Source organism: Parasteatoda tepidariorum, chromosome 7, assembly GCF_982258835.1.
Source record: "Parasteatoda tepidariorum strain Cologne lab strain chromosome 7, Ptep-v5.0, whole genome shotgun sequence".
Taxonomy (NCBI): domain Eukaryota; kingdom Metazoa; phylum Arthropoda; class Arachnida; order Araneae; family Theridiidae; genus Parasteatoda; species Parasteatoda tepidariorum.
The window spans coordinates 91,606,915-91,623,369 of NC_141761.1; the positions used below are offsets into that span (position 1 = coordinate 91,606,915).

A 16,455-nucleotide genomic window follows, 5' to 3' on the forward strand; every position below is an offset into this window, starting at 1 on the left:
GGGGTGACCATACACCATACTAGAGGCAACACACACTGTACAAGCCTCACTTTTATTGTCATCTTTTATCCTTAAGTTCAGACTGCATTGGATTTATTGGCTATAGGTCTTGTCAGTGAATGGCACTTTCATTTTTGTTTTGCATACGTTATTATCATGGAATAAGCTATATCCATACCAAATTTCATTTATTTATGTTCAGTATTTTTTTAGATATTTGGGAAAATGTCTTCCATCTCTTAATTTTGTCCACCAGTGTAATTTAAATAAGGAAATGGCTGTTCAATAGAAAACAATAATGCTGTTTACTAAATTTCAAAAGGCACTGATGGCAAGAAAAATAGCAACAATACTAATGGGGTTAAGTTTTTATAAGACCTGATAGGTTATTAATATAAATACTGTGGCTAAAGACAGTATTTTGTTTGTTACAAATGTTTAGAATGTATAATGCATTCGGCTAAAAAAAATGTTTCTTTTAATTGTTAAAATTATGCGAAAGAAATACTATTCACATCACCGAAAGAAATCTTAATACTGATATTGCTTAAAACATTTACAAAAATAAAAAAAAGTCCAGAGCACTCGTAAAAACGAAATCTGTGGTCAAGTAAATTTCAGCCAATACATACCATCCACCTTCCCTTGCGTAGTGGTGTTTTTTTCAAGAAATAGCGTGACCCACTTTGAAATTTAATCGCTTGTTATAACATGGACCCTTCCTCTGGTTTCATATCACCCGACTGATTTCGTGACCCACTGAGTTTTTTCTTCAAACTTGTTTCCCAACCCTTATCTGTCAAAAAACGTTTTTGTTGTTGCATCTTGTTTGTAATTTTCTTCTGCGACTCATGTTTTCGTCTCTCATTCTGTGCTTCGCTATTGAGAAAAGTTTTTTGGTTGTAAAATCAAAATGATGATATGTCTGTTTTTTTTTACATTATTTGTCTTTAATCACATTCTTTCTTTAAATTTATTCGTTTAATGTCTTAATTATATTTTATAAAAAAAAATTATAGAATCTGTTTTAAAACAGTTATTAATAAAAAAGTTTTATGTCAACCTTATTTAACATCATTAAAGACCTCTTCCAATTAAGACATTAATCTGTTTTAAACCAGTTATTAATTAAAAAGTTTTATTTCAACCTTATTTAACATCGTTAAAGACCTCTTCCAATTCTAAAAAATAAGGATGATGAATCAGTAAATAATTCTGTCTTTAGCACACAACGAAAAAATTCTGGTGCAATGCTGTATGGTAAAGGCATTTCCTGTAAAAAAAAACAATACAATTTCGTAATAAAACCAAAATATGCGATATTTAAACCATTGATATGGTAATGGTTTCCGACCATATATTAACGGAAGTGTTTGCCTTCAAAATTGTAGTTCTTTTGCACATTTAGTAGAAAAACAAAACTGAAAAGTAAATTTAACTGAATAAATGATTTTTATTTCATGCTTTAAGGCATCATTATAAAATTATCAAATCCTACCACATTTATCAAATTTTAACATACATTATGAAACAATCTGGCAGCTAAGAAAGCCACCGTTCTCTGCCAAATCACCCTAGAGGTCCCATGCTCCATCGCCCAAACTAAAACTCAGGTTGAATTATATAGTATGAAGCTCTGGGGGTTGGAATGACAGAGATCCGAGAAAGGGAGACAGACGTTCAAATTTTTTAAAGATCCGCAATTAAATAAATAGACTACAAGCAAACTTCTATTGCAATCAATTTTTAACAGGACACGAAGTGTTTGGAAGTGTATTCCACAACAATCCAGAATGTAATTACTGTGGTGAATATCAATCTATTGATCACTTGTTAATGAATTGTTCTCAATTCCAGGCACTCCGGGGCAAACACTTTAATAATATTAGTCAAAATCAATGCTATGCTAACCTGACTTGCAGGAAATATCATAAAAAAGATTATTAAACAAACTCTAGAGGATGCATTGGGGCACGGCCCATAATGGTTACGGAACCTGCTCGTTCCAGCTTGGGTGTCTCAATTTTATTGATGGTATATTTTTGTAACTTTTACTAAGTCTTTTATCAACTCTTCTTGCTCCAATTTTATTGTAATTACTTTTGCACTATTTAATTGGTATTAAAAGTACTGTTTTAATATGTTATACCATGTTGTTCTTTTGCAAATTTTGCATGTTTATCTTTTAAATTGTTCTTTTAACTGACACTTTTAATATATTGCTGTTTTAATGTTTTATCACCTTGCATGGTCTTTGCTGCTCTGCTCCCGCCATGTTCATGGTTTGTACTGTTTTCTGGATTTTTTTGATTTTAATAAACATTTACCCGTATGCCCTAAATAAGAGCGGGTTGGGGAAAATTTTTCCATTATAAAGCAAAAGTTTATAGTTAATTTCACTGAGGTCATTAGCAAAGTTCATCGGTAAAAAATCTCCATGATTTTCAATGATCCCATACAATTTGAATACCAGGAATAATGGTACATTTTGCCGTACTCTGGCAGTTTTGACTATAGTTTTTACCTCAGTGTGAAATGTTTTTGTAATTAATAATTGTGAGAGACATGATGTATTTTTTTTCTCTTCCAGTCGAAAGTAAAAGAAGACCAAGATGGTCGGTTCCCTGAGAAAATAGAACTCAAATCCTTAGACTTGAAAAACTATAAAACATTTCCAGAAGTTCTGTCTACTGAGCAAACAGCAAAAGCAGACTCAAATATCAGTGTTTTATCAGAGAAGCTGTCAATGGAAGAATCACAGATAAGGAGTTTCCTTCATTCGTCCTCCAAATCAGAAGCTCGAAGCAGAAGCGTTGAGGACCTTCCCAACAGACCCAAAACCTTCGTCTTCAGAGACTCAAAGTCTTCAGATGTTTAATTGATGGATATTTTCCGTCATAATTATATGAGGACGCTAGTCAACAAACTTTCCGTCAATTGCTGAAGGTTTTAAGCATATTTAATTTAGTTTTGAGGTATTATGTGTAAATCCGAACGCAATTCGTAATGGCGGACTCTCACATTTTATACAGAATGAAAAAGCTTACGTTGATAGACAATCAGATTATAAAAATTTTTCCACATTAATACACTTTATGTTGATAGATAACCTGAATATATAAAATATTGCATAATAGTGAAGTTGACACTGACAGGCTGTTGGATAGTATAAACAGTTTCATTATTATACAGTTTATATGGATAAATGATCAGTATGCATGAAATGATTTGAAAGTAAAATAATTTATATTGTGTGCAGATACGTTGAATTATATGTAAGATTTTATCACAATGCAATATTAACAGAGAATTGGATTATGTAAATGATTCCATAATAACATAATTACAAAAATTGAAGATTTTGCTTGAAATAAAGTTACAATGTGTGTAGATACGTTGAATTATATGTGAGGTTCTTTAATAATGACATATTACCGGAATTGGATTCTGTAAATGATTCCATAATAACACAACTACAAAAGTGAAAATTTTTCTTATTATTAAAACATTTAATACTGAGACGAAATTTTATTAAAACATTTAAAGAGAAAAATCATTGTTATTTAGTTATTCAGGTTTACTAGCTTTGGTTTATAAATAATTACCAATCTTAACTCATAATAATATAGTTGCATAATATTATCTTAAAAATCCCCGAATTATATTTAAACTATGCCTTTAATTAATTAGTAAAACAAATGTGTGTTAATATGATTGAATTTATTGAAATATACATTTCATAGTGATGAAAAAAAATTAATTGGGATACTAATTTGAAATGGATTTCAAATTTTTATTTCTGTTATTTTTTTGCTTTTAACTAAAGTTGACGAACTTCTCCATTGGCTAAAGCAAATTATAATATTTTATAATTACAAAATGTCTAATTTAATGGTATTTTTTAATATTTAGTGACATGCAAGAATATGGGCAAGACAGTATTTTGCATTATGATAACTAATTTTAACACATGAACGTATTAACATTTTAAAAAAAGTATAGTTATATACTTTGTCATGTTATATGACAAAAGCTGCTTTGAGTTGCATTTTGACAAGGTAAATCATTTCATTTTTGAACGCGTTGATGCAAAATGAAATGTGTAAAAAGCTCTTCAGCAATTGACTTTCTGTTGGCCAATGTAATAAATGTCGAAACCTTGTGATGTCAGTTAATTGTTGGATTTTATGGCTGTTGTTTATTTTTATAACTCCAACAACTTTTTTTTTTCATTTTGGTCTTGTACACTGTCTAGATGTGAAACAAAAATGATCAATGTTGTATACATATGACTGGTGCATTATAATTATTATTATTATTCTATTTTCTATAAACCGCTTCCGGCGGATGTGCTTTGTGCTCGGAATCGCATTCGAAACTTTAAACCCTCCAACTTGTATAAATCAGGAACGAGTTTGAAGAAGATATGTGATTATGGTTGTGAGAAAATAACGCGCACCATGTTAAATTATCCCCATATTATTTTAATCAATTTTTTATTTGCTTACGTACTTCATAATTTCATTTAATTTACTAATTTTCTGTAAAAACTTCTTTTTTCATATCATCACTAAGCATAAAACACACAACGAAAATTTGTATTAAATATTGCACATAAAGTAACTATTGCATTCAAATAAATGAATATATTATAAATTCATGGATAAAAATGATTCGATATGAATTGAATATCAGAGATATCGGCGTGGTGTCTCGCACGGATCTTTGCGAATAATTTAATCGCGGAATAACTGGATATCATCAATTCTGTAGTATAAAATTTCATCAAATAAAGTATGAGTATATGCATGAAAATCATTTACTATTTTTAAATATCTCAACGTCATATCTAATATAGCTGTATAAAAATTGATAAGCAAAACATGTTTAAGTCACTGTATGATTAAAAAGTATGGATATTAATTTAGTTAAGAGTTCATTTGCATCTAATATATTATAGTTTTATTCTAGGCACTTGCTAAATTTTAATATTAATTAAACTATGATTTAGAGGAATAATTGCACATTCGATAAAAGAATAATCAAAGTAATTTTTGGTGATTACTTAGAATTAAATTCTAATAAACAACTGTAGAGTTAAATTTTTCTTAAATAATAATTGTATGATTTATTTTTAGGTAAAAAAATTTCACATTTTGCAAAGATTAAGAAAAAAAAGGTAATTTTTTCCCGTTTTCTTTAGACAAGTTTTAGACAGTTTATGTTTTTATCTAGACAAGTACTATCTGCGTATTAGTTATGAGAGTCTGATAATATATTAATTATAACTAAGCAAGGAAATATATGCTACCATATATTTAAATATTTATTAATTCTTCTTGAATAATCTTACAGACTTGTATGTAATTAAATATTCTTCTCAAACTCTTTAAATTACATCTAACTATTTTAAATGAAAGTAAACAAATATTTCTAACGATATCACTTTTTTTTCTTTTCATCTAATATGTTTAAATATTTCTAGCTTTATTAATCTTCTTGTTTATTTTTAAAAGCTGTTTTTTAGACTATGAATAGAAAATAATAAATGCACTTGTTTCAAAAATGATATGATGCATTTAAATGAAATAAACAATGTTGACATTTTCTATCTAAATTTTATTTAGAAAAACAAGACAATTTTCAAAGGATACAATATTGTAATTAATTTCTCAATGTATATTTTAATTTACATTTGATTATTAATTCTTTTCGCTTGAGAAAAAGAAAATTCTATCTTTAAATTAGATACGTTTGTTTAATATAAAAATAATTTTTTCAAGAAATATATGTAAGATAGCAAAACAAACTCTATTTGTATTTCAGTATTATTTTATACTCCCTTTAAATGTCTTACAAAAGGCATTAAAGAGTCAAAGGAGTGCTTGTATCCACAATTTTATTTCTATAACGTGAAACTATCTATTTTCCTTGAATTGATATTGGAGACATTTATTTATTTTCTTGAATCGTATCTTCGCCAAAACGATAAGAATTAAATATACCAGAAATGTTTAAGTGTCCTGACATCAATTTTTTTAGAATAAATAAATACTTTACGCTATTGCACAAATTAAGCTACGTTTGTGACGCCTCATTTAGTACATATATAAGACAACGTAATTAACGGAGACAATTCTGTAATATTTTCATGTTTTCATTGATGCAAAGGTACGTTGTAAAAATGAAAGCGTTTTTTTAAACGAAGAATGATTATGGAATATAAATAATTTAACTATTTACTTTTTCTAAGTTAAATTTTCTAAGTTTATTTTCTAACTAAATTTAACATTTAACTAAGTTTTAATCTCTTAACTTAAAAGGCCCATATTACTTTGGATTTGTCAATCTTTGGCAAAATAATTGTTAAGTTAAGAGGTTAATTATTTTCTGTATTGCAACAAGCTTTTTATGTGCAAATTTTTTTTTAATTGAAGATATCTAAAAATGTAAGAAAAATAGCCATAAAATGATATGTTGCCTATATATTTTTTTTTATTGAACTGAGTAATTTCAAATAAGTTAAGTAATTTCCAATAATAATTAAGTAAAAAAGATATAAAGCTAGTTGATTAGAGGTGTAAGCAAAAAAAACCCGGGCAAATAATTTTCATTAAAGCTTTATTAAAAATAAGTAAATTAACAAAATATAACAACTAATAATTACAGTGGACTTTTACTGATAAATAAATGTTATGGGTTTCAAAGTGGTCGCCTTTTGAAGTACGTCAGATGCTGAAGTGCTAATAGACAAGTGCTTCTACTTTTAATGTGTCTCATTCGTGTTAAAATGATTGCTTTAGAAAGTCCGAACTTCATTGTACAGCGATTGTGAACAAAGCAAACTAAGGATCTGATACTGCTTAGCACGATTTTTCTTGCTTAAAAGACTCTAGTATAGTAGATCTAAGCGTAAACTAAGACATATATTTTAAAATTGAAGTGGTCTACGGAAATAAATAAACACACAAATTAAAAAGAAATTAGTTAACTTCTGCGACGTAATAACTTTGTCCGAGTTTTTTGCCACACCCTTTTTCTTTTTTTTTGAAATTGGAAAATAAAAATAAATGTTCATGATTGTATTATTAAAAAAATTGAAAAAATTTTATAAATAATTATGTGGGTACAAAGGTAAGACAAACATTTCAATTAAAGTTATCATCGTCTTTTTATTCCTATGTATGTTGTTGTCATTTTAAGCTACGATATCCGTACATTATAAATTTACATTAACTTTAATTTTATTAATGAAATGATATCATTATAAACTTATAACCTTATCATTTTAAGGAAATATTATGTATTTATTATTAAATTTATAGGTGTCAAAGTAAATTGTGTAAACTTACAGACTTTATTAAAACCTAATGTAGCGAACGTTGTTTTAATAATGCTATGAAATTTATAATTTTTCTTTACCGCTATTTTTTATACCAAGAGATACTTGTGATCATCTTTTCAATATCTTGTTGCTATTTATGGTGCACTTGTATGCTTTGAACATGTATTCAACTGAATATATTGCCTTTTCCTTCAAATATCTGTCCATCATAAATGCATGTAGTGATATGATGAAAAAAGGAAATAAGGAATTAAAATAAGCTATAAAAGTTAATGAAGCAATATATAATCAATAAATTACTTCTTGATATCAATAATTCATTACTTCACTTTAAAATATTGCTTAGCCGTTTTTTTTCTTCAAAAAAGTAAACAATACTATATGAATACGTATACCTGATTAGCATCTCAGCGTTTTGCTTAATTGAGAATTCTACCTCTAGATTTATACAAATATAATCATGAATACATACATACATATATATATATATATATATATATATATATATATATATATATATATATATATATATATATATATATATATATATATATATATATATATATATATATATATATATATATATATATATATATATATATATATATATATATATATATATATGGTTTTTGTATATTAAATTTTTAGAAATTTTCAAAAATGTTCTAGCATATCCTTAAAATTTCAAATCCATGCATTTATTTTAGCATTTAGTTTATTTATGGCGTAGTGATAATATAACATTTTTGAATTAAATTAAATTTTGTGATTGCTTAATGAATTTAAGGTAGAATCACTTAGAAACAAACAACCCTTTTTTGATTAAAGAAGCTTGCAGATTTATCTAAAAGTTTAATTAAAGCTGTAAATTAGGAAATTTTTCTTAAAAAAGGCGATAAGACAAATGCAAACAAGATACGTTAAAAAATTGAATAATTTTGAATTCATTCAAAGTTTATTCGTCTCAATTACGTTCATTAATTTCAACTAATTTAATTTCACTTTACGAACGCTGGGAGAATATTCATCATTGACTTATGACTTAACCATCACATCACTACGTGCTGACACTCAAATCCAACCCTTTCTGCCTTTGCTTATTTTATGTACATGTGAACTCGCTTTGCGTACAAAGAATGTTATAAAATCCTGTATATATCTGTATTATTTAAAAAAAACTCCATTGTGATATTAACTTGGTATATTTTTCCTGATCGATTATCGATGATTATAACAACTATAATTTCTTTACAGGGCTTTCGAATCAAACAGTTGATAAAGTACGATGTATTGTACATAGGTCAGTGAGAAATGTAGTGAGAGAGTTAATTAAAAATCAGAAAATTAACTAGTCAGAAATATCAAGACGTTGTTAGTGCTATATGCATTTTAAAATATAAAATTTTCAATGACTAATTATTCCAATTACATTTTAATCATGAACTCTAGACAGTTTATAATTAAAAGTTGGATATTGAAAATTAAATACATCAAATATTATAGATAATCAATCTAATATGATATTTAAGAAGATGGTTTTGTATAATATTTCTAAACAATATAGTGTATATATAGTCTCCCTGTGATCTCTACACTAAATATATAATTTTGATTTATTTCTGAAAATAAAATAACTGTGGCTTTTATGTTTTACTAATCAATGTTTTACTTAAGATTGAAATTAAAAGCTTTAAATTTAATGACTGATGGGTAAGCCAGATCGCAAATACATAATCGAAAATCTTTGACATCATTTCTTTTAGACAGAAGAAATCAAAAATATATTTTACACTTTTATTGACTAAAATGAGTAATAAAATGAAAATTAAATAGCTAACTGGTATTAGAATTCAAAACCGGGTTTATTTGCTATAAATTTATTTCAGAACAGAGTTGTTCCTTTTCATTTAAATCTGGCTTTAAATAGTAATGTGTGATCATGACTGTTATATTTATACTTGATCATTATTTAAATATTTAAAGTAAAAGTTTAGAGAATATCCTGAATGTTATCTTAAAAAACATGCACAATCAATAATGTTTATCAATAATTTATGATCAGAATAGCAACAACGTTAATTATTTGAACAAGTAATTTTTATTTAATTTAAAAATTTTATATTACTTCAATCAAACAATAATTGATCATGATTGTGCCAGTCATTATTTATTTGACTGAACAAAAAGTTTCAAAATGCATGACAGCAATAGCATCTATCTTGGAAAAAAGGAAGAAGCAATCTCAAAAAAATGTAGAATGCAACACGTTAAGCGTTAATGCTTTATATTAATAACATCATAAGAGTAGTTAATTAAAAAAAGATTTTAATTATTTAAAAAATATTGCAATCATTTAAAATATATTGCAATTATTTTAGTCAAACAGAAGTTTTGCATTCGAGAAAATTTGTTTAGACAAACTTCCTCAATATATATTTTTCTCGTAGACTATGGGAAGAACTAAGCAGAAAATACAACAATAAATAGTACGTTTTAATCTGTCACATACTATCAGTCATTAAATACTACGTTAATTAAAAATAAAAAAAATGTAAAGAAGTCTGAAATAGAAATATGTACAGTGCACACACAAAAAACGCGAACACCCTGAATAACTTTTCGTCCAATAATCGGATTTTGACGCATGAGGCTTCAACCTTAATGGTTCAACCACATAAACTTGAATACGCTAATCAATTAATGCAGACGATGCAGTAACAAAATCAGACACAAAAATATACTTCCTCTTAATTATCATAACTTTTTCAATGGTTTCGGATTACTGACCCAAAAATTAGAGGGGGTAGTCGCAATCTGGGAAATGGGGCTCCAATAGTTTTGCCAGGAGAGCGGTCCAAAGTTTAGATCCCTTAATGTTAATTTTCTTCTTTGAAAATTTCCCCATCCCAATAAAGTGGTGCATTTTAAATTATATTTTTCAAGAACTATCCGACCAATTCCTCTCAAATATTTAATTTCATTATTTAAAAATGTTGTAAAAATTTGCTCACCTTAAAACTTATAATTATGTGTGTTATTAAATTCATTATAAGTTATTCAGGTTTGTATATTCGTGCACTGTATACCAAAACATTTAAAATTAGTTATATTTGCCTACAAACCACACATTAAATCAATGCTCATCAATACAGTATATTGGATAATAAAATTCAATTCTTCAAACATGAAATTGACAACCATCTTTTGCATTAATATCTTAGACAATTTTAAAATATTCATATTAACTCAATGTAGTATAATTAATCAATAAAACTATTTGAAACATTCAAACGTATTTTTACACATTCTCAATATGAATTGGAATGATTAAAATTAGATATATTTAAAATGCATATCGCTAGTGTTCGAAAAATCGGAGTTATAGAAATTTAATAGTTTTAAGTTTGTTTCTTTTAGGTCACTGATTGTACTGTATTGTTAAAACTATTTATATGCTCATTTTCCTTTCTATGTACAAGAGTGGGAGATAATAAGAGATAGTATTTAATGAAACAATCTTGTATATTTCATTTCAAAAATAAAACTTTTTAAGTTTATCTATTTATTTGGTTTCATTTACTCATGGTGCTTATTTTTATTACTAATGCATTTAAAGTTTTAAACAGTCTGTTAATTGCTTTGCTTCTGACAGAGTTTAGATATTTTAATTTTACATCCAGCTGTAAGATTACAAGACAACAAACGTGCAGCTGTTGTCCTTATATAGATATTTTCCTTCCTTCCTTTTCATTGTCCTTCAATAGATTAGATATTTTATTCATACATCCAGCTGTAAGATTACAAAACAACAAACGTGCAGCTGTTGTCCTTATATAGATATTTTCCTTCCTTCCTTTTCATTGTCCTTCAATATATTAGATATTTTCCTCATACATCCAGTTGTAAGATTAAAAAACAACAAACGTGCAGCAGTAGCCATTCAATAGATATTTTCCTTCCTTCCTTTTCATTTTCCTTCAATATATTGGATATTTTATTCATACATCCAGCTGTAAGATTACAAAACAACAAACGTGCAGCTGTTGTCCTTAAATAGATATTTTCCTTCCTTCCTTTTCATTGTCCTTCAATAGATTAGATATTTTATTCATACATCCAGCTGTAAGATTACAAAACAACAAACGTGCAGCAGTAGTCATTCAATTCTAAGCTGTCTCTCTATCGAGAGTGGATTGTTCTTTTTCTATTGCGGGTTTACACAGGAATGTAGGTACTTTATTTAGAGCTGCACAATGGGCTATTGGTGACGGTCTGGGAAACATCCCTGAGGATGCTCCGAAGACATGCCGTCGCAATTTTGATCCTCTGCGGAGGAGATGGCTCCTCTGCTTTAGAGGCCCGACGACCTGCACACAAAATCGAGCACTTTAAGATAGAACAGTTTAACGAGAGCCGATACCACGCACCCACGGTCCCACGTAGGCTGATCAAAGTTGTCACTCACCCACTTGACAGCGGCCAGTTATGATTGACTTCGATGTTCTACGTTCAGATAGGTAGAAACTGCATCGTATTCTTGATTCCATCACTGTGGGGTTTATTTTTCTTAAGTACCATTTCCCGATATACACAGGAGAAAGATAAATCTAGTAAAATTACCGTAATGTATGGATTTGACATTTCTGGTAAAAAATAATTCCGGTTAATAAAATTAAAATATACACTATTTAAACCATTTATTTGGTAACTTTCTAGTTCAAATGGTAACGGTTTACCAGAAATTCTGGATTTCAAAATTGTACACATTTAGTAAAAAATGCAAAGCAGAAACTTAAGCGAATAAATGATTTTTATATTATGCTTTAATGTATCTTGATAAAAATATCAAACTTTACCACATTTTCCAAATTTTATCACTTCATATAAAACCGTATTCGCAGAAAAGCATGTAACCTTACTACAACTTGGTGTCAGGATTTTCTTGTTATAGTCACTGTTGAGAATGCCTCGATCCCCCCCCTAGCGGACAAATACAGAAGCATTTCAATTGCGAAATTTGTCGTGAACAACGTACAACTCTTTTCAACTGTAAATAGCTTCCTCTTTTTTTATCATGATTAATTATTAAATTTAATTCTTAAAAGTCTTGTGCGAAGTGTTTTTCAGCCTAAGTGTAATTAGTTACTTACAGCCCAAGTCTTGGAAGAGAATACTAGGTGAAGGCAGAACAAGAAGCCGAAGCAAGGTAAGATTCCTTGTTGATAAATATTGAATCATTAGAAGTCTTTGTTTAGTATTCGTTATAGTCACCTATAAAATTTGGTGGGGAAAAAAAGTGTATTTAAAATTTTATTTCTGTAGAACAGTAAAACTGATCTCGCTAAAATTTTATATTTTGCTGTGTAAAATTACTTAAAAATGATGTGAAAAATTGTATATCGTACCATTCAAAATTATTTCGACTTTAAAACAAAATTAAAAAAAAATTATAAATATTAACTAAAATTTATTTTTCGCGCGGAATTATATCTTTGGATAAACGATATTAGGATTACTAATATTTTAAGTTAACGAAATTTTTTTTGCAATACAATTTTAATAGTTTACAGTAATTCAAATTACGAAATTTGACACAAAAACGCACTTTCTCTGAATAAATACGCATTTTTTTTGTCGGATTTGTATAATGTAAGTGGTTGCCGCAATCAAGGAAATTTGGTCCTAATAGATTGTTCAAAAGAGGGGTCAAAAGTTTGAACCCCGAGAAGTTAATTTTACTTTTTTCATATTTCACCTTATCTTCAAGAACTTTTAAAATACGACTTTTGAAGATTCATTTTTGCAGGAACTATTCGACTGATTTCGCTAAAAAATTTAAATTTCGCCCTTTAAAAGTGCCTTATTTAAAACGGTGTAAAAGATTGTAAACCTTTCAATTTAAGTTTTTCGGCTATTATTAAATAAAATAATAAATATAAACAATTATATTTTGCATGGAAATATCTTTCGATAAACAAATTTTATAATTGTGTGCTAAATATGTTCAATTTACCTAATATGTTTTCTAGATATGGTGAAATGCGCAAAAAATAAAATCAGCATTAAGGGGTCCGAACTTTGGATCGCTTTTTTGACCAGACTATGGGGCTACCCCCTATACTTTAAGGGTCAGAAATCCAAATCCATTTAAAAAATGTTTCTTCAAGAAAAGTGCGTGTTTTTGTTTGATTTCTTAACTTAAAATATTGTCTGCGCTAACTAATTATCATATTCGAGTTCACTGCATCAAACCATTAAGATTGAGTCCTAGAACGTGAAGATCCAATCATTAGGATCAAAAGTTATACAGGGTGGTCCTATTTTTTTGGCACACTGTACATCGTATGCACTTACGCGCATATTTTCCACATATATTTCATAACTGCAATCATATATTGTATGCTTATACGTACATGCATATAATAGTGTCCATATTTAGATACATTTATTGGCATATTTTTTGTAATATATACAGTGCATGTAAATATGTGCACAATTTATTCAATATAAATCCATACATACCCGCGATATACATGCATATACTTGCACTATATGATAAGCGCTCCAGTGGATCAGCTTGCTAAGAAATCGCGCACATCGCTGGTGGAGAGTCAGGGTTGTGAGTTCGATCCTTGAAGCTGACTAAACAACCGGTGAGTATACGCATTTAGGCTCACTTTGCATCTTTCTTAAGTGACTGAAAGCTCTCTCGCTGGTTGTGGTAAGGAATTTTGAAGAGAGGACTACTATCTCAGGCATTGTCCTCGTCATTTGACAGGGGTCAAATTTACGTGGCATTTCTGTTATGGCTGTTGAAAGATAAGAACTCATGAGAAACGGGGCTAAGTTTATGGCCATGATTTGTGTGTGTGTTACATAATAGCAATGTGTATATATACAACGTACTTCACCGTGTACAAATGTATATGCAACTTAACTACGTATGTATATAAAATAACTATTTGCGTTTCTACATACCACGTGTTTTTGTATTTATATATTTACATACAACGTTAGTACGTGTGCATGTGCGCATTTACATGCATACTTGCATTTGTATTTACCTACGTACAGACACAGGTGTGTATTTTTGTACATGAAAGGTAAGTATGTATTTATGCGCGCACATTCAATAAACAGGTTAATTATAATTAAAGTTCTGATTTCAAAAACTGATAATTTTGAAACTACTCAATAACCTGATATTTTAGCAGAAAAATCGCGAGGCAATGGAATTTTGTTTAGCAAAGGAAGACAACAGTCCCAATATCTGCCAATAGATTGTGCTGTCAGGGTTCACATTGTCAAGGTTCACATAAAAATACAAAGTACCAGCTCTTTGACTGTGCTTCATCATGGCTCTGACTATGCTACTTGTTGACCTGGAAGCCAGTGAATCTTTTGCACTACAATTGTTTTCCCGGATGGAAGTTGACAATGAATTGCCATGGAACATTCTGTGGTCTGACGAAGCCCACTTCCACTTGCAAGGTTCTGCAAATACGCAAAATTTCAGGATATGGGCTACAGAGAATCCGTTCCAGCTACATTATCTCTTCACTTTGAAAAGGTCTCTGCGTGGTGTGAAATAACTGCAGCGTTTATCGTCGGTCTGTTTTTCTTCGAAGATATCACACCTGGGGGAATTGTTGTCCGTCCGGCATTTCAGTAGCGTCAGCACTACCACACAATATACATGCAAGATGGTGCTACTTTGCGCATTGCTACTTCTGTGAAGCAGCTATTGAGAGCTCATTTCGGAGATGATAGGATAAAAAGTGTCCATTTTCCAACAGCGTGGCCGCCAAGTTCTCCCGACTTAAACCCGTGGGATTTATGGCTTTGAGGGTATCTGAAGAATGTTGCTTAAAGTGATTGGATTGAGAATCTAGCAGATTTAAGGGCAAGTATCACACACCACGTGCATTGCATCAGTACAGATACCCTCAGATCTGTAGTGGAGAATGCTGTTTTGCACTTCCAGTCAGTAGCCGAACAAGGAGGAGGGAGGGCACATCGAACAACTTATACTTTAATCCTAATTAATTTGTTTGTTCCAAGAAGCTCCTTTTTTGGTACATACCACTGTTGTCGCTGTAAACACGTATCCTTGTCTTTCCGCTAATATTTTTCAAGTAAGCCCCCGAACTCTATTACTTCTTTTTGGCTAACAACAATCCTGTGTGTAACGAATCGATTTTCGGTTTTTCACGTGACATTACCATCTATTGGCAGATTTTGGAACTTTTTTTGCCTTCATCAAACAAAATTCTATTACCTCACCATTGCTCTGCTAAAATATTAGGTCATTCTGACAAGTAGTTTTAAAATTATTGATTTTAAGCAATCGTAACTCTAATTATAATCACCCTGCTAATGTGTACATGCACACAAATTTATTTTTCTTCTTCAGAGAAAAGAGTCTGACAAGGAGGCAATTTATTTAAAAGTTGTTTCACTAATTTATTTATGTTACATGATTTGCATCATTTTTGAATGGTTTCTTTAAAGAATGTTGTTGTTGTTAATTTACGTCGCACTGGAGCTGCGCAATGGGCTATTGGCGACGGTCTGGGAAACATCCCGGAAGATGATCCGAAGACATGCCATCACAATTTTGACCCTCTGCGGAGGGGATGGCACCCTCGCTTCGGTAGCCCGACGACCTGCGCGTGAAGTCGAGCACTTTACGGTAGCACAGTTTAACGAGGACCAATACCGCACACCCTCGGTCCCTACGCAGACTGATCCAAGTGGTCACCCACCCGCACACTGACCGCAGCCAGTGATGCTTGACTTCGGTGATCTGCTGGGAACCGTGTCATTCTTTAAAGAATGTTACGAGTTAAGTCTAATTTAAAATGTAAGTTTTACCTAAGATAGAAATTGAAATTTCAACAGTAAAAACTTAACCTTTAATAAAATCAAAACAAGTACATTTGTTACGTTAACACCGTGCTCAATCCAAGACTTCATTAGAATTTTAGATAGAAATAGGTATACATATGAAATAGCAATATATATGTATACATATGCAATAATTGAATTCAATTCGGTTGATTTCAGGTTACAGTTCAGGTTTAACGTAAAAGATTACAGGTTCGACTGTA

At 29.8% G+C, this 16,455-nt stretch overlaps 1 protein-coding gene across 2 annotated transcripts in view; it reads left to right on the forward strand.

Moving 5' to 3' along the window:
* LOC107443883 (voltage-gated inwardly rectifying potassium channel KCNH6) overlaps window positions 1-3,352 on the forward strand; it is a 398,302-nt gene extending 394,950 nt beyond the window's left edge. For both annotated transcript variants that reach the window (XM_087168266.1, XM_071183149.2), the window contains one exon: window positions 2,591-3,352. In XM_087168266.1, the coding sequence (XP_087024392.1) occupies window positions 2,591-2,878 (288 nt within the window). In that variant the 3' untranslated portion in view covers window positions 2,879-3,352. The remainder of the gene's footprint in view (window positions 1-2,590) is intronic.
* Window positions 3,353-16,455: the final 13,103 nt, after the last annotated feature.